This window comes from Marmota flaviventris, chromosome 20 (assembly GCF_047511675.1).
Source record: "Marmota flaviventris isolate mMarFla1 chromosome 20, mMarFla1.hap1, whole genome shotgun sequence".
In the NCBI taxonomy this organism is placed as follows: Eukaryota; Metazoa; Chordata; class Mammalia; order Rodentia; family Sciuridae; genus Marmota; species Marmota flaviventris.
In genome coordinates this window covers 20,225,129-20,246,643 of record NC_092517.1, presented here as the reverse complement: position 1 = coordinate 20,246,643, position 21,515 = coordinate 20,225,129, and the positions used below count along the sequence as shown (strand labels likewise).

Below are 21,515 nucleotides of genomic sequence, written 5' to 3'. Positions count from 1 at the left end.
GGATGGAGCTGGAGACAATCATGCTGAGTGGAATAAGCCAGTCCCCAAAACTCAAAGGCTGAGTGTCCTCTCTGATATGGGGACGCTGACTCACAATAGGGGGGCAGAGAATAGCAGTTCATTGGATGAGACGCAGGGGAGGGAAGGGAAGGGAGGGGAGGGGACTGGGAGAGACAGGGGAATGAATGGGCGTCACTTTCCCATGTTCACAGAGGAACACACGACCAGGGACACCCCACAGCAGGTCCACCCACAGGAGTGGAAGATCACCCTTTTTTTTTTTTTTGGTACCAGGGATTGAACCCAGGGGTGCTTAATCACCGAGCCCCATCCCCAGCCCTTCTCCCTTTGTATTTTGAGACAGGGTCTCGCTGAGTTACTTAGGGCTCTGCTAAGTGGCTGAGGCTGGCCTCCACCTTGTGATCCTCCCGCCTCAGCCTCCTGAGCCACTGGGACGACAAGCGCGCACCATCACGCCCGGCTAAAAACATGAATTGCTTCTGGGTCACGTCCAAACTTGTCATGCTGACATTGGAGATCCTGTACTATCTGATCTTCGCCTACCTGCCTAGTCTCCACCAAATCATCTGGGCCACGGAGTTTGAAGTCGACCCCAGGGTAAATGAAGCCACAGAGTTCTATGAATTAAATTAAAGAATGTCTTCTTTACCGTGTGAATTCTCATTTTACGGTCTCTGTTTTCATCTTGCCATCCATAGCCACTTTTTCCTAGCTCAACTGTGGAACCAACCTAGATGCCCTTCAACAGGTGGATGGATAAAGAAAATGTAGTCCATATACACAGTGGAATATCACTCAGCCATCAAGAAGAATGAAATGATGGCATTTGCTGATAAATGGAGCTGGAGAAGGGTCTACTTACTTGGTCCAGAATAACCAAGAATGTCGTTTCTCTTTCCCTTCTGTCCCTTCCGCCTCCTGATACTCACAACACAGGTGTCCTCCACTGTCATGTGAAGCCACCTTATGCTCACGTCCCTTCCTTTGACTGAAACCCACTCTCCTCTATACCTCTGCTCCTGCCAATGCTACTTCTCTTAAGGATTTATCCTGCAAGACTCGTGTGAGATCATCTCCCATGACACACACCGTGGGGAGGGCTGAGGACACATTTCACAAGCCCATTTGACACAAGATGGTGCACGCCTGTCATCCCAGCGACTCAGGAGGCCGAGACAGGAGGATCGCAAGTTGGAGGCCAGCCTCAGCCACTCAGCAAGGCCCTGAGCAACTCAGGGAGACCCTGTCTCTCAATAAAATCTAAAAAGGGGCTGGGGACGGGGCTCAGAGGGTGAGCACCCCTGGGTTCCATTCCTGGTACCCACCCCCACCCCACCCCCAAAAAAAAAGAAGCAAACTGGACCTCTGTGCTCTAAGTCTGGTCCTTGGCTGTGGCCTTGGCCCAGAGTCCTCCCAATCCAAGAGCCCGGGATGGGTGGTCACCTGCACATTGTCATCAGTGCCAGCTTCTCTTTAGTGCTGATCGGACCCCCCCCCCCCCCCCCCGAGGTCCCCCTGCGCAGAGCAGCCAGCGCAGCAGCAGCAGCAGCGCACGCTCAGCTGCCAGGCGAGGTGCGAGGCCCGGGGTCCAGGCGGCTCGGCCCCGCCCCCCGGAGCCTCCTCGGGCGCTGATTGGCCGCTCCGACGCGGGGGCGCTGCGGAGGGGGGGGCGGCCGCCCGCGCGCCCACCTCGTCTCGGCGGGGGCGCGCCCGCGGCACGCGGCCGGGCGGGGCCAGGCGTGAGTGACAGCCGCGCGGGCCAATGAGGAGAGCGCGCGCCGCCGCCGCCGCCAGCGCGGTTCCCTGACGCGGGCCCGGGCGCCGCGCCGCTGCGGCTGCGGGCGGCGACGGCTGCACCATGGGCCGGCTGCTGCGGGCCGCCCGGCTGCCGCCGCTGCTGCTGCCGCCGCTGCTGCTGCTGCTGGCCGCGGGTGAGCGCGGGCGCCGGCGGGCGGGCGGGCGGGCGGGCGGGGCGGGACGGCGACGCGGGCCGCCAACAAAGGCGCCGCGCGGGCGGCGGGGCCGAGGCCGCGCGTGTCCCCCCGGGCCGCCCGCCCCGCGCCGGGGACAGGGCGTGGGCGGCCACGGCGACACCCCTCCCCCCGGAGCGCGGCGGCTGCGGTGGCCGGCGCGGGGTGGGCGTGCGGTGACACGCGCCGGTGTCCCCGGGTCCCCGCCCCTCCGGCGACAGTGGCGCGGGCCGGGCGGGCGGTGGCCGGGCCGCGGCAACCTGGGCCACCCCCCCTCCCCGTGGCGCTCCGAGCGCCGCCCGCCCGGCAGGTGACAGGTGCGCGTGTCGCGGCCGAGGGGCGTGTGTGCGCGTGCACGGGCGGCGGGAGCGCGCGGCGACACTCGCGAGGGTCCCCGGGGCGGGCGGGGCGGGGGGCGGCAGGCCCCGCGAGCGCCGTCCTCCGTGGGCTGACTGCCCACGGGCAGGGGGTGACAGTGACATGGCCACAGCGGGGGTCCCCATCCACAGCCTCCCAGGGCGCGACGGGGTGGGCGGGTGACAGCGGGGCGGGACGCGGGTGCGCGGTGTGAGGAAGGGACGCCCGGGCGCTGGCAGCTGGCGGGGCCGGCGGTTCAGCAAGGGACAGGAGCCCGTCCGCAGAGCTGGGTCACCTCAGGACGTGGCTGAAAGGCCACGTGGTCAGCCCCAGAGCGGGGGACCTTGCTCTGCGGCCAGGCGAAGGTACTGGCAGGGGGTGTGCACGGTGGCAGGGCCCCTCCGATGGCCCCACGAGCCTTCCTTCCAGTGGGCACTGCCGCCTGTGACCCCAGCGGCTCTGGAGGCCGAGGCAGGAGGATCGCCAGGTGGAGGCCAGCCTCAGCCCCCTTAGCGAGGCCCTGAGCCACTCAGCGAGACCCTGTCTCTAAATAAAGTGGAAAAAAGGGCTGGGGACGGGGCTCAGGGGTCAGGTGCCTCTGGGCTCAGTCCTTGGGACCAAAAGAAAAGAAAAAAAAAAAAAGCCTGTCCCCTCCTTCCCTGTCGCATGCTCCCTGTCGCATGCTCCCCTGTCCTCCGGGCTTGACAGGCACCGTGGCGGGTCCTGCAGGCCGCCGTGGAGGTGTGCGAGCGAGGCTGGGTGATAGTACCCGACCGTCTCTGTTGTGGCTGACGCCAGGCTGTGGGGGCTGCGTGACAGATGCCGCCGGGCACCTCCCAGGCTGGCGCGTGCCCAGGCCTTGGGAGGATCTGGATTTCAAAGCTGCCAATCACGGGGAGGTGGGCGTGTCCCTGACGGTGGAAGTCCCACAGGACCCGGCTGCAAGGTTGCAGGCACCGAGGTGGACAGGGGAGCCCCACTGTGCAGCCTGGGCCCTGGTGTGTGGGTGTCTTTGTATTTTCAGCCTCTAATTCGTCAGCCTCTCTTATGGGCCTCTTTTTTTCTTCTGAGTTTGGGTTAGTACCCCCATTCTCCACCCCTGTCTTCTTTCTTCTCTCACCTTCTGTCCCGGGAATGATGAAGTGACACATCGTAGGTGCTAGAGGGAAAAACTAATCAGTCACGCAAAGAGGGTGATTCCGCAATTTTAAGTCAGGTGCAATCTCAACTAAAGCAGATATTATTATGACTATTGTTATTATTATTTTAGTACCAGGGATTGAACCCAGGGAGTGCTTAACCCCTGAGCCCTGTCCCCTGTCCCCAGCCCTTTTTATGTTTTATTTAGAGACAGGGTCTCCCTGAGCTGCTTAGGGTCTTGCTAAGTAGCTGAGGCTAGCCTCCAATTTGCAATCCTCCTGCCTTAGCCTCCCGACTAAGTTGTGAGGATTATAGGTGTGTGCCATTGTGCCCAACAAGGCAGATTAATTATTAGGCACAAAATGAACAGCAGAATGGTGTTGTTCTCTGCCGCTATTTTGGTGTCATCTCATGGTAGGCGAGTTTGAAAAGGAGGATCCTCTAGTAATTACTAAATAATTACGGATTGCCAACGCTTTTGAAAATATCAAGGTCTATATAAAGACCAAACGGTCATTGAAAGGAAAAATAAGTTCAAGAAAATGAAACTGGGCTGGGGTTGTGGCTCAGCAGTAGAGCGCTCGCCTGGCATGTGCAAGGCCCTGGGTTTGATCCTCAGCATCACACAAAAGTAAATATATAAAATAAAGGTATTGTGTCCAACTACAACTAAAAAATAATAATAAAAAAAATGGAACTGTTTACTGAAAAAGGGATGAAAGACCAGGAGAATACCAGGTTCCTTTTTTCAACAGGATTTCACAGTGCCACCTGGGTGTGGTGTCACATATCTGCAATCCCCGTGACTCGGGAGGCTGAGGCAGGAGGATCGCAAGTTGGAGGCCAGCCTCAGCCACTTAGCAAGACCCTGTCTCAAAATAAAAAAAAATAGGGCTGGGGATGAAGCTCAGTGGTCGAGTACACCTGGGATCAATTGCCAATACTGCAAAAAAAATAAATAATAATAATTTAAAAAATAAAAAATAAATAATAATATTAATAATTCCTATCAGACCATCAGGAGAGGAACTTGCGGCTTGACTGGCGGAAATAGGGTCAGAGAATGGAGGCTCTCACCTGAGTGGTGGTAGACAGGGTTCCTCTGCTCAGGACAGGAGGAGTTTGGGGGAGTTGTAGGTGCTTCTGCGGAGCCTGACCACAGCCTAAATGGGATCGGCGTCCTCCCCACCACACTTCATTGAGATGTGACACAGACAACTTGGAGATTTCAGGAGGCCACTCATATCCCAACCTTCCGTGGTTTATTAATATTTTAAATTAAAATTTGGGGGGTACTGGGGATTGAACTGGGGGATCCTTGACCCCTGAGCCCCGTCCCCAGCCCTATTTTGCATTTTATTTAGAGACAGGGTCTCCCTGAATTGCTCAGGGCCTCGCTAAGTGGCTGAGGCTGGCCTCCAATTGTGATCCTCCTGCCTCGGCCTCCCTCGTTGCTGGGGATGACTCAGAGGTTGTTTTAGCAGGTGAATTCCAGGGTGCTTGAGAAGAATAAGTTGGGGTTGGGGCTGGGGCTCAGGGGTAGAGCGCTCGCCTAGCAGGTGGGAGGCCCTGGGTTTGATCCTCAGCACCACATGAAGATAAATAAAGGTATTGTGTCCATCCACAAGTAAACAATATTTGAAAAAAAAAAAAACATTTAAAAAAGAAGAAGAAGTTACCTTTTATTTAAACAAGGCTGAAGTGAGCTTTTCTGACATGCGCGCTAAAGCTGGAGTGCGTAGCTAAAGATGAACTGCAGCCTCTCCACCTTTGGTCGCTCAGGTCCACCGGGAACATGCAAAATGTGCATTGATTAATCACCACCACCATTTCTCATTAAATGACTTTTTTTTTTATTCCCCCAATGCACTAATGAGATTTTCCTGATCTGTCTCTTGTAGTTTCGTTCCTTGCCATCCATGTTACTCAACCCTGGAGATGCATCCCCTGCAAAAGAGGGTTATTATCACAGCTGGTGGCTTCTGACCCACCCTGTCATCCCAGCAGCTCCGGAGGCTGAGGCAGGAGGATCGTGAGTTGGAGGCCAGTCTCAGCAAAAGCGAGGCTCAAGCCACTCAGGGAGACCCTGTCTCTCAATAAAATACAAAATAGGGCTGGGGACGGGGCTCAGGGGTCAAGGGCCCCTGGATTCAATCCCCGATACCAAAAACAAAAAATCTGGTAATTTAACTGAGGACAGAGATGGTCGTCATCTTTTGTCTCCTGAGAGGGCCTCGAACACTGCTTGGCCCAGAATCATAGACGCTCAGAATGACAGGTGGCTCTGTGTAACTGACTGTCTAACACAAATTGGCTGGCCTCCAACTTGTGATCCTCCGGCCTCAGCCTCCCCAACTTGCGATCCTCCGGCCTCAGCCTCCCCAACTTGCGATCCTCCGGCCTTAGCCTCCCCAACTTGTGATCCTCTGGCCTCAGCCTCCTGAGCCTCCAGGATTACAGGCGAGTGCCACCAGGCTCAGCTCCTGTAAGACATTTTTGTGGGGAAGACGTGCTAATAACGGGTCTCCTGCTCGCTCGCCATTTGACCTGGACCCCAGGAGGCCTCAGTGGTTTCGACTGTGAACCCAGAAGGTTGGGTCTGGTCCTTATCTCTGGACCCAGCCCTGTCCTGTGCCAGGAACTGTGGCAGGCCCTGGAACTCCAAGTGCCAAGGGACACCTGGAGGACAGGCTCCCCTTGAACAGGGGATGTCACTTGATGGTCCCTTAGAATGTGGTGAGTCAGGTGTAGCCACAGGACCTTGTTCAGGGTGGTGTGTGGACAGAGGCGGGCCACCCACCCAGGGGGGCCTCCAGCGAAGGCTGCTCAGGCGCTGAGGCTGCAGGCAGGAGGCCGGATGCGACAGGAGAAAGGTGGCGGGCAGCGTGTCCCAAGACCCAGGAGGCTCCCAGACTGTGGGGTCCTGGAAATCGCTAGAAGCTCGGCTCATCTGCAGCTCAGAGGGGGGCTGCGGAGAGCGGAGGGAGGGAGGGAGACCCTGTGTGAGGAGTCCCTGCCACTTTAAAGCGTCTGGCCTGCGTTGTCGTGGTGACGGGTCGCTGAGCCTCATTTGCATTTTAGATTTCTCTGAGCTTTGTTACTCAAAGTGGCGTCTGGGGACAGGCGAGGCCGAGGCCTGCAGACTCCATCCACAGCCCAGAGCCCGAGCCCAGAGCCCAGAGCGGCAGGTGATTCATACACACCACCAAAGCCGGAGGGTGGTTGGAGGAGACGTGAGTTTTTTGGGGAGGTGCTAAAAGAACTGTAGAGGCCAGGAGGCCTAAAATGTGTCCAAAGCCTCTCCTCCTCCTCTTCCTTCTTCCTCTTTTCCTACCAGGGGCCCTTGACCCCGGAGCCCCGTCCCCAGCCCTGTTTTCTATTTTATTTAGACAGAGGGTCTCACTGAGTTGCTCAGGGCCTCGGTTTGGTTGAGGCTGGCCTCCACCTTGCGATCCTCCTGCCTCAGCCTCCCAAGCTGCTGGGATGACAGCGTGCGCCACTGCGCCCCGCTGCCGTGATCCTCTTGATGGCTTGGCTTTTGCATTCAGGTGGGGCAAACCCGGAGGATGCCTGTCTGAGCTCAAGAGACCATCGTCAAACATCCACTAGTTGCCTTTGAACTCGCTCCAGCCCTAGTGTCCAGGGCACGTCACCACCTGCTGCCACCCTGTTGCTGTGAGGTCTCTGTCAATGGACGGGTGGGTGCGTGGATGGGTGGGGGACAGATAGGTGGGTGCGTGGATGACAGAAGGCAATCAGCACTCAGGCCCCACTCGGATCTGCAAGGAGAACTCCGTTATGATTCTCTGGGTGTATCCGTCAGCTAGTTCTGCGTAACAAATCACCCCCAAGTTTAGTGGCTCAGCGCAGCTGTTCCCTAGGTGTGACCCCTGGGCCACGGGCATCAGCGGGGAACTTGCTAGAGAATGAAGGCTCCTGGGCCTCCTCGCAGAGCACCTGGATTCTGGCTCCGGGGTGGGGTCTCGCCCTCCTGTTTAACAAGCCCCCCAGGTGCCCCCGTGCCCTGCGGTTCCGAAGGCCCCGGTGTGGGACAGGACAGCACCTGTGTCCACCCTCGCGTCTGCAGGAGGGCGGTGCAGGTGGCCCTCGGCCAGGGGTTCTTGGGCTTTGGGGACTCCTTCCAGTTTGAGTTGGGCAGTGGCTCGTCCTTGTCTTAGTTGGGACACTGGGACCAGTGGCCGTCTTTTCTGTGGGAGGTCACTCTGCAGCGCCAGCCCCGCTAGCCTGGCCCAAAGCCCTGGGACCATGGAGTGTCACAGAGCCCTCTGAGTCTGCCCATGGAGACGGCACCTCCCTCCCCTCGGCCAGGGGCTCAGAGAGGCAGCAGGTCAAGTTCAAGGGTGGGGAGTGGGGCTTCAGGTCGGGCTGCGGAGCCGTGTCCCCAGAGGTCACTGGGGGGCCAGGACTGGGCACTGTGTCTACCCAGGAATGGGGGGACTCTGATAAGGCAGGTTTTGTGGCGGCAGGTGACACCCTGTCCCTCTCCCGTCTGCCTGTTGGGGGTTGGACGTTGCTCCCCTGGTCTTTCCAGGGCCGGGGCACCCCGCGATGGCGGAGGGGGTCGGATGGGAAGGTCCTGAGAGGCCTGGGTAGAAAGGATCCGAGGGCCAAAGTCCACGTGCGTCAGGCTGCTCCGTCCTCACGCCACCAAAAGCCCTGGCCAGACCCACTGCGGGGAGGAGAGCTTACTTGGAGTCTGGTTTTAGAGGCTCAGTTTGTGGTCGGCGGACTCCACAGCCCTGGGCCTCAGGTGACGCAGGACATCATGGCAGAAGGGGGTGGAGGGGGACAGCAGCTCAGGACATGGCCACCAGGAGGTGAAGAGAGCCCTGCTCCCCAGGGACAAAACATAGACCTCAGAGGCGCGTTCCTGGTGGCCTCCTTCCCCAGCCTCGCCCCCGCCTGGCCTCCTTCCCCAGCCTCCCCCCAGCCTGCAGCTGTTCCTGGCTCATCCCCAGATGAACCCACTGACTCGGCCCCACCTCTGGTCATGGAATCCAGTCACCTCTCAGCCTTCCTGCACCATCTCACACATGGGCCACCGGGGGCACCTCCCGTCTCAGCCACAGTGCCACCCATTCCTGGGGACAGAGGACTCTCCAAGGAAGGTGGACCCACATCGGTGGCCGTAGCTCTGGGGCTCTGAGGACCTCGGCTCTAGAAACCACCCCACCCAGGCGCCTGGCTCTGCATCTGAGTCCCTGGTGTGGACGCGGGGTCCGGGGCTTGGAGCCAAGTCCACCTGGAAGTGGCACCTTAGACCTTGACCGTGGTGTCCCCGAGCACAGGAGTCTTCTGGGAGGTGACTCCTGGCTCCCCTGTGGGCAGGTCTCCCAGCCAGGGCTCCTCAGGGAACAGCCACAGAGCAGGCGCTGGGGGAGCAAGGTCACTGCCTCCCCAACTCCCAGCCTCGCCCCAGGGCCTCCCCACAGCTGTGACTTGGCCTCCTGGAGCTCAAGGCCCGTGGATGACGATGACGATGATGATAATTTGGTTCCAGGGTTGGAACCCAGGGGCCCTCAACCCCTGAGCCCCGTCCCCAGCCCTTTTTATTATTCACTTAGAGACAGGGTCTCACTGAGTTGCTTAGGGCCTCACTAAATTGCTGAGGCTGGCCTCCACCTTGCGATCCTCCTGCCTCAGCCTCCTGAGCCACCAGGATGACAGGTGTGTGCACCACTGCATGTGGCCTCTGTCCCACGTTTCTACCTGTCACCCCGGTGCTTGCTCTGAAGCCACGTGGACTCTCAGGGACCTTCTTTACCCAGTCAACCTGTCATGTTCTGTCTTGGAAACACTGCTCCTGACTCCTCCCCTGGCGCCTCCTCCCACCGCGGGGCCAGGTGCTGCCCTTGGGGGGGGGGGTCCTTCTTGGTGCTGCGACAGGTCTTCAGGGTGCAGAGACCCCTCAACCCCCCGGCTCCCTAGTTTCTGGTAGAACAGTCTGAATGGTCCTGTTTCTTTCGGGGCCAGTCACAGTCTCAGGATCTACCACCCCATAAGGTGGCTGTGGAGGTCAAAATTCAGACACTGTTTGCAAAGCATTTAGCACATGACACCAATAATATCAGATTTTTTTTCTTGTACTGAGGATTGAACCCAGAGGCACTTTACCACTGAGCCATATCCCCGACCTTTTATTATTATTATTATTATTATTATTATTATTATTATTATTTTGAGACAGGGTCTTGCTGAGTGGCTGAGGCTGGCCTCCACCTTGCGATCCTCCTGCCTCAGCCTCCGGATCAGCTGGGTATACAGGCGTGTGCCACCATGCCTAGCCCAGAGGGGGCCAAGTCAATTGAGCCCTCTGTCCCCTACCATCTCCCTCTCTCTCCCCTTAGCCACTGTCACATGGAGGTCTGAGCAATTGGTCCTTTTTTGAAATGAAGATGGCATCTTGGAATCCTCAGGCAGCCCTTGGGTATTCAGAGATGTCATCGAAATCCCCGGCCTCTGGCATCTTCTTGGTGACAGGTGATGGTTAGAGACAAAATCTAATCCGAGTGGCCTGGGAGGCTGAGGCAGGAGGATCGCGAGTGGAGGCCAGCCTCAGCACCTTAGCGAGGCCCTGAGCAACTCAGTGAGATCCTGACTTTAAATAAAAAATAAAAAGGGCTGCGCGGTGGCTGAGGGCTCAAGCGCCCCAGGGCCGCCCTTGGCCTCTGCTAACGTCCGGCCTTTGTGTCCGCACAGGAGCGTCCCTGGGTTCCCGTGCAGCCGGGACCGATGAGCCTGGCCCCGAGGGCCTCACGTCCACCTCTCTGCTGGACCTGCTGCTGCCCACCAGCCTGGAGCCACTGGACGGGGAGGAGCCCAGTGAGTCCATGGGCCTGGGAGCCGGCCTGGGGGCCCCCGGCTCGGGCTTCCCCAGCGACGAGAGCGAGGAGTCGCGGATCCTGCAGCCGCCTCAGTACTTCTGGGAGGAGGAGGAGCTCAACGCCTCCAGCCTCGACCTGGGGCCCACCGCAGGTAGCGCTCCCCGCCCAGCACATGCGCGAGCGTGGGGTGGCCGCAAGGGCAGGGGTGGGCCCTGCCAGCATCCCCTGTGACCCCCACGAGGTTCACCGCACTGCCGTCCGCGGGACACCAAAGCCAAGTCCCCGGGACTCTGTGTTTCTTTAATTCTAACCACTCTTTATTTAGTGAGGCCCTATTCTGTGTTCCCCACTTTTTTTTCTGGTACCAGGGATTGAACCCAGGGGTGCTTAACCCCTGACCCCCATCCCCAGCCCTATTTTGGATTTTATTTAGAGACAGGGTCTCTCTGAGTGGCTCAGGGCCTGGCTAACTTGCTGAGGCTGGCCTCCACCTGGCGATCCTCCTGCCTCAGCCTCCCGGGCTGCTGGGATGACAGGCCTGCACCACTGCGCCCGGCCAACTACTTTCATTTGCATCATGGGTAATATTTGACACGCTTATCTTTTAAACTTGACAGTGTCTTTCTTTCTAGATGTTTCTAAACATTTTTGCCTGTTTTTCTTTGCTTTATGACTAGTCTTTGCGTCACTGAAATATGCACTCCTGCCTTCCTTCTTTCTCTAATCCACCGTAACTGACTATGGCGCACGGTGTAAGGTGGGGTCTCATCGCCCTCTCCCACTGAGACCTGTCGCCACGTGGACCCCGTGTGGAAGGACTATAAAGCAGTTTCCCTCCCGGGTCTGCGCCTCGTCCTTCCTCCTGAGGCCGCGGGGGGCGCTCGGAAGCCCGGCTGCCTCCCTGTGTCTGCTCATCTCCGTGGGCTGCCCCAGGTCTCCTGAGGAGAGTCACTGTCACTCCTTGAATCTGAGCCATGTCGCCATCTGGAGGCCTCCCGGTGGCTGGTCTGTTCCTCATCTCAGGTCTGCACACTCCTCCACGCCAGCCCCATGCGACCCTGCAGAAAAACTGACAGAGCCCCCCCCCCTTATTTAAATTATTTTTTTGCTTCCAAGGATTGAACCCAGGGGTGCTGAACCCCTGAGCCCCATCCCCAGCCCGTTTTTTATTTTTTTTAGAGACAGGGTCTCTCTCAGTTGCTTAAAGCCTCACTGAGTGGCTGAGGCTGGCCTCCACCTAGCGATCCTCCTGCCTCGGCCTCCTGAGCTGCTGGGATGACAGGTGTGCACCACTGTGCCCTGCTTGGCACAACATTTGGAAGTGAATATTTCTTTTTTTAAAATGTCAGAGCAGATCTACAAAACCCGTAAAAGCAGGCGTGATTAATATCTCTGTTGTAGCTAAGGACACTGGGTTACAGAGATTCTAAAGTGACACTGAATCACACAGAGGCAGAGCAAAGTCCCAAGCCTGGGGTTTCCGCTTCAAGGTCGGCTGCCCTTTCCTCTGTGTGAAGTCGTTGGCTAGAGGGCTTCACTCCTCCTCCTCTGTGGTGAAGTCTGGAGACACCCGATCATCAGGACGGCCGTCTGCCAGACCTGGAGATGCTCTGGGCACAGCACACCCTCTTTGGACTGTGTCTGTGAGGGGTGGTCCCCAGCTCTGGGCCATCGCACACTTACTGGGGACGATCACCAAGAGCGATGGGCAGATACCTGTAGAGCCAAGTGGCAGGAGCATCCAAGGAATCCCTCTTACCTACACACTGGAGAAAAAGCAAGCCCTGCAATTTTTATTTTATGCTGGTAATACACAGCAGCCAGGCATGGGGTGGCGCACCCCTGTGATCCCAGCAGCTCAGGAGGCTGAGGCAGGAGGATCGCAAGGTGGAGGCCAGCCTCAGCCCCTTAGCAAGGCCCTAAACAACTCAGGGAGACCCTGTCTCTAAATAAAATAGAAAAAGGGCTGGGGACGGGCCTCTGGGGTTAAGCACCCCTGGGTTCAATCCCTGGTACCAAAAAAAAAAAAAATTAAATGCAAATAAAAGAAGAAAATAAATTTACCCATAATCCCATCGCCCATGAATGCTGCCTGTTGGCGTCTCTCTGAGGGTTTCTGTCCCTTGTGGGAAACGTGTCTATAAAATAGGCCCTTAGATACGAGGGCTGCTGTGTGCACGTCTCGGTGGTTCTCCTACATCCTCCTCCCAAGCCGGCAAACACAGCTCTCCAGCCCCAGAATTGTCACAGAAATATCCGGGGCAAGAGGGACTTGTCGTCTTGTCCCTTCTTGCAGCTGATCTGCTGCTTCTTTGATTGTTGCCTTGGGGCAGAAGGGAAATTCTATTTTCTGAATGTCTGATTTGGTTTTCTTTTTTGGTACCAGGATTGAACCCAGGGGTCCTCAACCCCTGAGCCCCGTCCCCAGCCCTTTTTACATTTCATTGAGAGACAGGGTCTCACTGAGTTGCTCAGGGCCTCGCTGAGCTGCTGAGGCTGGCCTCCACCTTGCGATTCTCCTGCCTCAGCCTCCTGAGCTGCTGGGATCACAGGGGTGGGCCACCACTCCTGACTTGCCCTCTGTTTTTCAGTTATATTTCTTTTTTTCTTTTCTCTTTTGGGCAGTGCTGGGCATGGAACCCAGGGCCTCACGCAAGCCAGGCAGGCGCTCTGCCACCCAGTTAGTCCTCCACCCTTGATGTGTATTTCTTGGATGCCGACTGAGGTTCATACCAAAAAGATCTTCCTGTGCTCTTCCGTTTCTCACAAATCCCCTTTGACTTTTGAGTGGTTTTGCATTATCGCTTGCTTGAATAACTGGCCTGAGACTCACACTCAGGGGACAATTTTCAGCGATTTGACATTAACCTAAAAGGACATTTAAAGTCACCATCCAAGGACTCCGGTCCCCAGATGCCTGTTTAAATTCCCGAGTTGAACGGAGGAGTCGGTTCATTAATATTTCAGCTGGTGCCGAAGGTCATCTGTGAGAGGGTGGCCATCCTGGAGGCCGGGAGCCCGCCCTGCATCCCGCCTCGCCAGCACAAGGGCACGCCTCTCATCCCAGCAATCCGGAGGCTGAGGCAGGAGGATTGCAGGTTGGAGGCCAGCCTCAGCAGCTGGAGGTGGGCTGCGGCTGGAGGAAGAGGGTCCCTGGAGGCAGCACCATTGGGGTGGATATTTGTCTTCTTTTTATCAGTGCATCACAGTAGTGGGACTCTCTGTTCCATATCCAAGACAATTCTGGCCTTTTCTTCTTATGGTGACATGAACTGAACCAAGGGGCACTTTGCCACCAGCCCACGTCCTTAGCTCTTTCATTTTGTGTTTTCAGACAGGGTCTTGCTAAATGGCTGAGGCTGGCCTCCCAAGTCACAGGGATGACAGGTGTGCACCACAGCACCCAGCTATGCACTGAATTTTATTTTTGAATCGATCTATTATAAGGTTCTTACTTATATTGAAGTAAAGAATTTTTATTCTTTTATGTATTTGTTTATGGGTATAATTTCATATTGAATCTGAAATATTAAGATGTTTTCCTTTTTCTTTCTTTCTTTTTTTTTTTTTTTGGTACCAGAGATTGAACTCAGGGGTACTTAACCACTGAGCCACGTCTCCATATCTTTTTTATGTTTTATTTAGAGTCAGGATATCACTCAGCTGCTTGGGAGGCTGAGGCAGGAGGATCGCAAGGTGGAGGCCAGCCTCAGCAGCTTAGCAAGGCCGCGAGCAACTCAGGGAGACCCTGTCTCTCAATAAAATGTAAAAATGGCTGGGGACATGGCTCAGGGCTCGAGGGCCCCTGGGTTCAATCCCGGGGACCAAAAAACAAGAGCCAGACCCCTGTGTTCTGTGTTCAACCCGCCCTCCTCCCCAGCCTCATTTCCCACTCTCGCCCCACGTGACCAAGACTGATGCGTCCCTGTCCCTGTCCCTGTCCCTGTCCCTGGAAGCAGGTGATAACTCTTTCCTGTCGCTCAGTCCCGCTCAGTGGATCCCAGTAAGTCCGTGTTTGAAGAAGCCAACGCACTTTTCCTGTCTCTAGACTACATCTTCCCGGACTTAACGGAGAAGTCGGGTCCCCTGGAGGACACCGACCAGCCCCAGGACCTTCTGGGCCTCCCCTCGTCCTTGCCCAAGATGAACCTGGTGGAGCCTCCCTGGCACATGCCCCTGGAGGAGGAGGAGGAGGAGGAGGAGGAGGAGGAAGAAGAGGAGGAAGAGGAGGAGGAGAGGGAGAAGGAGGAGGTGGAGGAGGAGGAGGAGGAGGAGGAAGAGCAGCTGCTTCCTGTGACGGGACCCCAGGCGGAGGCCACCACACAGGCACCAGACTCTCCCCCCAGGGGCAGCAGCAGCCAGGCTCCGGGGGCCAGCAGACCCCGGCAGGAGGACTCTGGGGACCAGGCGTCCTCGGGCGTGGACGTGGAGAGCAGTGCGGAGCCCAGCCTGTCGCCGCCCTCTGTCACCCCAAGCACGGTGACCCTGGGGGACCAGGACTTGCCCAGCCAGGAGGACACGGCCACCATGCTGCCAGCAGCAGGACTCGGGGTAGAGTTCAAGGTCCCTCAAGGACCCCGTGAAGAGGCCACAGTGGGGGCCCCCGACTTGGCTGGCCGGCCAGGGGACCTGCCGCCCCTGGCTCCGTCCCCTGCAACCAGAGCCCCAGGCGAGGGTCACGTCGACCCTAGGACCTCAGCCTCTTTCCCACCAGCCCCCCGAGACACGGAGCCGACCCCTTCCCCTGCCACCCTGGGGCCAGACACACTCAGCCAGCAGCCGCAGGAGGGCCCGGTGGCCGGAGCGCCCTCCAGGACCCCCTGGGACTCCACACAGGTGAGCGACGCACACAGGTGGACCTCGGCCACACCCTGCTGGGCCTCCCGCCACCCCGGCTGGTGCAGTGGGGCAGGGCCTGTCAGGTGGGGTTGTCCCCAGAGCCCCAGGGAAGCCTGGGAATGTCGCCACTCCTCACAGCCCAGCCTGGGACATCTGCCACACCTGAGCGCAAAGACCTTGGGAGAGGCTTGGTGGCCCTCCTGGTTCCACCGATCAGGAGGCTGCTGCTGCGCCCGTGGCCTCTGGTGTTGCTCCTAGGAGAAGCTCAGCAGGTGGCCTGCGCCCCTCCACCCCGGGCCCCAACACACACCCACAGTTTCCAGAAGAGAAGGAAGGGGCCAGGTTTTTGGTGGGGGGACCAGGGATTGAACCCAGTGCCCTGGACCCCTGAGCCCCTCTCCAGCCCTGTTTTGCATTTTATTTAGAGACAGGGTCTCCCTGAGTTGCTTAGAGCCTCACTTTGGCTGAGGCTGGCCTCTAACTGTGATCCTCGTGCCTCAGCCTCCTGAGTCACTGGGATGACAGGCGGCCCCACTGCGCCCAGCAGGGGTCTGTTGTAGGCAGCTGTTTTTGCTGCTGTGACTTAAGATCCCACTAGCACAACTGCAGAGGGGGACAGTGGACGTGGGGCTCAGGGTGTCCACAGACGGCGGCCCCACTCCTGGGCGAGGGGAGGCAGGACATCATGGAGGAAGAGTGTGGGGAGGGAGCAGCTCCCATGGGGACCAGGGAGCAGGGACTCCACTCTCCAGGGACAAATAGAGACCCCAAGCCACAGGCCCAGGGCCATCTCTTCCCCACCTGGGGCCACCAGGGGACCCCCAGGGAGTCATTCAGTGCTGGGGTTCAGCCCTCACACCCCTCACTCCCTCTCTGCACCTCCCTGCATCACCTCCCACGGGGGATCTGGGGACATGTCACAGCCACACCAGGACAGGGTCTGCCTGTGACCCACGGACCCCGGCAACCTGCCCCCAGTCTCTGAACAGGGCCCCGCAGCCCGGCCCCAGGGACAGTCCCCCTTTTCTCTGAGGCGCCCTCAGCGTGGTCCCTGAAGCCACCTGGGTTTGTGGCTCCTGGGCAGAACCAGTGGCCTGTCACCTTGTAGAGGTCGCCCGTCCCACTTGGCTCCACAGACCCGCAGCGGCCGGCGTCTTCCAGCTTCCCACAGGGTGTCAGGTCTCTGTCCCCGGGACCCCTCCTGACTGCGGCCACCCTCTTTCCGTCTCCTGGTCCAGGTCATCTGCAAGGACTGGAGCAACCTGGCCGGGAAGAACTACATCATCCTGAACATGACCGAGAACGTGGACTGTGTGAGTGCCCGGCCAGCGCATGCGCAGAGCGCGGCGGGGTCCCAGGGCCAGCCTGACCCCAGGACCATCAGCCCCGGCAACGTTACAAACCCCCAGACAAGGACAAAACAGACTGGGAGGGAGGGAGGGAAGGAGACAGGATGCTTTTTGCATTTTAAGTTTTCTAAGGGGTCTTTCATTTTCTCCCTTTTTTTAATATATCAGGGATTGAATTTAGGGGCCCTGGACCCCTGAGCCCCTTCCCCAGCCCCTTTTTATATCTTATTTAGAGACAGGGTCTCGCTGAGTTGCTGAGGGCCTCGCTAAGTGGCTGAGGCTGGCCTCCAACTTGCGATCCTCCTGCCTCAGCCTCCTGAGTCACTGGGATCACAGCTACTGCACCCAAAGGCTTCCTTACCATTGGCTCTGGGCACCCATATTGAGAACAGAGTTGTCCCACTCTTGAAAGGCAGCACTTTGTCACCTTTGGTGGCTTGGAGACGAGGGCTGGCCGGGGGCGTGGCTCTGCCTCCCGAGCAGCCCTGGCTGACCTGTCTGTGGCAGGGCACCCAAGTTGAGCTGAGCGGCCCGAGGGGGGTGGCCGACTTTAGAGGCTGGGAACGTGGGTGTAGCTACTTTGCACATCCAGGAAGAAGAGGAGCTGGAGGGCCTAGTGGCCCCGGGACCAAAGGAGGGTCTCTTCCCCGATGTGACTTGGTGATCTGTGTGCCAAGAGGCCTCCAGCCCCAGCCTGGGCCCCTGCCACCAGGTTCCTCTTTAGGACCAGACCCTTGTTTTCATTTCACATGGCGTGACCGTGCCTGGGCCTGGTCAAGGACACGGACCGCTGTGCAGAGCGCCCAGTGGGCAGAAGTCCGACCTCCAGCACCTCCGCCCTGTCCCCAGGTCCAGGGGCCCACCGTCTGTCTCTTGAGGACACCAGCATAAGAGCACGCGGTGGCTCTTTTCATTACCACCACAGGCCAGATCTCTGCGGTGGCAGAGGGGAGACGGGCCCTGTCACCACTCCTCCAGTGGCTGCACTGATGTGCGTCCTTACCGTCCCCAACCCTCTCTGTACCCCATGCCCGACCCCATTGTGCTCTGACCACAGGCACGAGGAGCAGCCACCTGTCCCCTGTTCTCCCAGCTCCACTGGGGGCTAGAGAGGCGGCCCCACCCCTTCCTCACCTAGAGCGGCCAGAGCAGAAGGGACAGCGTCCTCCTGTCCCACCCCGCAGCCCGGCTCCGGCTCACAGGTGGTCCCCAGAGCTGGTCAGAGGAGCCCGAGGGTCTTTCTCAGCCTTTGGCCACGGAGCGCAGGGTGACATGGGCCTGTCCCTCCCTGAGCCGGGCCTCTGACCTTGCAGGAGGTGTTCCGGCGCCACCGAGGGCTCCAGCTGGTGGCCCTGGTGGAGGAGGTGCTGCCCCGCCACCGCAGCGGCCGTCACGGGGACTGGCACATCTCCCTGAGCAAGCCCAGCGAGAAGGAGCAGCACCTCCTCATGGCGCTGGTGGGCGAGCAGGGTGAGGACGGCGGGCGGCCGGGGTCCCCAGGACAGCACACCTCCTGGCCGCAGGCTCCAGGCCACCCGATAAGCTTGGGTTGGGGGACAGAGGTGGAGGGCGCAGGGGCAGGACGCAAGGAAACGCGTTCCAGCCCAGGTGGGACGCCACGGTGTGGCGGGAGGGAGGGGCAGGAGGGGCTGCAGAGGTGACGTCCGGCCACACCTGTTACCTGGTCACCCACCCGGTCAGCTGGACGGACAGGGAGCCGAGGACGCAGAGAGGGCGCGCCCCTTTCCGCAGGCGCTGGTGGTGCGCGCTTGCGCCTATGCGCCCCGAGGATCTGGGTGTCATTACAGCCCAAAAGTGGGGTTGAAGGGGCTCAGGCCAGTGGTCCCAGAGGGGGTCTAGGTCTAGGGACCCCTGGAGGGGCCGCAGGGGTCATGGCCGTGCTGATGGGGGCCTTTCTCCTCCCAGGGGTGGTGCCCACTCAAGATGTCCTCTCCATGCTGGGTGACATCCGTAGGAGCCTGGAGGAGGTAAGGGTACAGGGACTTGGACCCCCAAGCTGCTCCCGTCTGTCCCTCAAGCTCTGGGGACAGCTGGCTTCCCTGAGGGTCCCACAGCACGTGGGTCAAGGAAGCCCAAACAGACCGGGGTCTGGGCAGGGTGAGGCCTCGTGAGCCTGGGGGCCCTTCCCAACCAGGCCCCGGGGAAGGGGCCTGGGGTCCTGGAGAGAGGGGGGAGTCAGGGAAGGGCCTGGAGAAGAGGGGGTGGGGGGTAAACAGGGAACAGCAGGACCCCCGTAGCACCTGGAGGAGGGAGCGTGACAGGTTCTAGAAACCTCAAGAATGTTCTGGAAGCCTGGGTATGCCTCAGGAGCCACCAGCCCAGTACCTCCAAATGGGCAGCCGCCATGGCTCCTCCCGCTGGGGACCTGGAGTGCCAGACATGGATGCCACCTTGGGTGCTGAATGCCTGGGGCCTCCTGGGGAGACCTGGGCGGAAGGACAGACAGCAGCCTGTCCCCAGCTGCTGGACCAGCCCGGGGAAGCCGAGGTCCCCGGTCTCCTTACCTACTTCCCCGACGGGCAGGACCCTGCATTCCTCCCCCCCCCCCCCCCCGTGGAACCCAATGACGTGTTGTCAGTCCCCTTCATTCTTGAGCTCTGCAATATGTGACAGTAGATACGAACGCGTGACCCTGGGCCACATCCTTATCTGTCACATGCAAGGGGACCCTGTTTCCGTGCTGGTGTTTTATCTTGGTAAACACAGTGCTCACTCGGGGCCAGACCTGGGTGCTCTCACTTAGTCCTCGGTGCTCCCCCCCCAGGCTGTCAGGATTAAACAGGGCACCCTCTGGGTGACACACACTCCATAGGCAAGTGACCTCACACCCAGAGAAGTGAGGTCACTTGCCTATTGAGTTCTTGCCTATCGAGATCTTCCCCAGTTCTGCGATCCTGGGCTCGGGGACACTGTGGTGGGGACAGTGGAGGCCTCAGCTGGCCTTGGCCTCCTGCACCTGCCTCCCTCCCCCTGGGCACTCTGTCCTCATGGCCCCTGATGCAGCTGGACTGGGCCCCACGACATGCCGGGTCTCTGCAAGGATGTAAGCACACGAGTTGAGCAAGGACACTGGCAGGTGGTTCTAGCAAGACAAACTGACCCTTGTTAACCGAAAGTCCCCAAAACGTGCAGATGGGTCACAGAAACGGCAAGAATTAAAATCCCGGTGCACCCAGGCCTGCCACACAGCCACCTGGCATCACTGCCCTCGGGGCTCAGCCCCAGGGCACAGCAGCCTCCTGGCAGACAGGACAGGCCTGGGATAGACCACCCACAGGCTGCGTGCTTGTCACCATGTCATCAGTGACACTCCAACAGGAACTACCCAGAGCACCCAGCACTGTCCCAGGGACGTGAAGCTGGCTGGCCCATAATGACCAGAACATACCAGAATCCCCCCACACTGGCTGCAAGGTGGGAGCCTGTAGTCCCCAGCGAGCACAGGTGCCTGTCCCCAGCCCAGTCCCAAGCTCCAGCAGCTCCCCCCCCAGGTCCTGAGCCGCGGACCCCGGCCCCTCCCCCCTAGATTGGCATTCAGAACTACTCCACGACAAGTAGCTGCCCGGCGCGGGCCACCCAGGTGCGCAGTGACTACGGGACGCTCTTTGTGGTGCTGGTGATCATCGGGGTCATCTGCTTCGTCATCATCGTGCTCGGCCTGCTCTACAACTGCTGGCAGCGCCGGCTGCCCAAGCTCAAGCACGTGGTGAGCCCAGGGGACAGGGACAGGACGAGGCTGGGCCCGGGAGGGAGCCGGTGGAGAAGGACCAGACGCGGTGCCCGCGCCTTAAGCATGGTGTGGTGGTGGCCGAGTGTCCCGGGTGCACAGGGCTGTGCCGAGGACCACACGGGCACTGCGGGAGGGGGATGTGTCCTCATCCTTGGGGTCCCACCTGGGTCCCAGCTCCTACCCCAAGCGTGGCACTGCAGGGTCCGTGGCAGAGCCAGGCCCCGGGCCCGGCGCTGCGCAGGCGCCAAGCGGAGGTTTCCCAAGAGCAAGGCCCGGGTCAAAGCCCACCGAAGCGCGCGTTTTGACTTTGACTTGCAAAGTGTGTTGGAAGGGATCGCACGACCCCAGGGAGGCGACAGGGTGTCCTAGTGCGAAGGATCATTCAGGAGCTCAGCGTGGCACCAGAAAAGTGGGAGCATGCCAGCTTCAGGGGGTCCCCTGGGGGTGCCCCGTCGGGTCTTACTAAGCCCCGGGGCTGTTCGGCGGGCCGGGGGACGGAGCCCGCGCCCAGCGCCATCTCCCACCGCTGCAGTCGCACGGCGAGGAGCTGCGCTTCGTAGAGAACGGCTGCCACGACAACCCCACGCTGGACGTGGCCAGCGACAGCCAGTCGGAGATGCAGGAGAAGCAGCCGAGCCTGAACGGCGGCGGGGCCATCAACGGCCCGGGGAGCTGGAGCGCGCTCATGGGGGGCAAGCGGGACCCCGAGGACTCGGACGTGTTCGAGGAGGACACGCACCTGTAAGCGCGGGCCTGCGAGCCGGGCCGGGGCCTCGCGCCCGCCGGGGGCCGCGCCGGGATCGAGCAGCGCGGCCCCGAAGCAGACCGCCGCGGAGCCCGCACGCGCCCGCGCCCCCTCCCCGGACCGCGACCCGCGGCCAGGCCCTCGACGCGGGGCTGCTCCCCGCTTCCCCCGACTCCACACCGCGACCTCGGCACAGCGACCCCTCTCCCGGCCCCGCGAACCCCGGCCCGTGGGCGGCGGGCGGCGCTCTGAGCGCTCGGCCCGGGACTTCATTAAACCCGCCCGGGGACTGCCGGGCCGCCAGTCCGCTGCTCGCTTGTTCTTACTTCCGGGAGGCGGAGCCTGGGGGCGTGTTCGAGGGCGGGGCGGGGCGTCACTGTTGACTGGGGAGAGGCGGAGCCTGCGGCGGGGCGGGGCCGGACGTCATTGTTGGCGGGGGAAAGAGGCGGGGCCTGCGCCGCTGCGGGGCGAGGCCGGGCGTCGTTGGCGGGGAAAGAG

General features: G+C 59.8%; 1 protein-coding gene and 1 long non-coding RNA gene across 4 annotated transcripts; one reads left to right on the top strand and one right to left on the bottom strand.

Moving 5' to 3' along the window:
• The first annotated feature begins 1,858 nt into the window (after positions 1 to 1,858).
• On the top strand, positions 1,859 to 21,323 carry Podxl2 (podocalyxin like 2). The gene is made up of 8 exons (XM_071605912.1): positions 1,859 to 1,952; positions 10,209 to 10,484; positions 14,382 to 15,169; positions 16,411 to 16,485; positions 17,835 to 17,991; positions 18,448 to 18,509; positions 20,069 to 20,248; positions 20,805 to 21,323. Exons 1-8 carry the CDS (start codon positions 1,880 to 1,882, stop codon positions 21,015 to 21,017), a joined length of 1,824 nt encoding a protein of 607 aa, XP_071462013.1. The 5' UTR covers positions 1,859 to 1,879; the 3' UTR covers positions 21,018 to 21,323.
• On the bottom strand, positions 10,629 to 19,020 carry LOC114107136 (uncharacterized). 3 transcript variants are annotated; one of them, XR_004618463.2, is made up of 4 exons: positions 18,868 to 19,020; positions 18,203 to 18,500; positions 16,274 to 16,434; positions 10,629 to 11,402 (listed from the first exon to the last, which is right to left on the bottom strand). It is a non-coding gene; the product is annotated as an uncharacterized lncRNA (long non-coding RNA). The 3 variants fall into 3 exon arrangements; XR_004618464.2 differs by having other exon boundaries at positions 18,215 to 18,500; XR_003585296.3 differs by lacking the exon at positions 16,274 to 16,434.
• Positions 21,324 to 21,515: the final 192 nt, after the last annotated feature.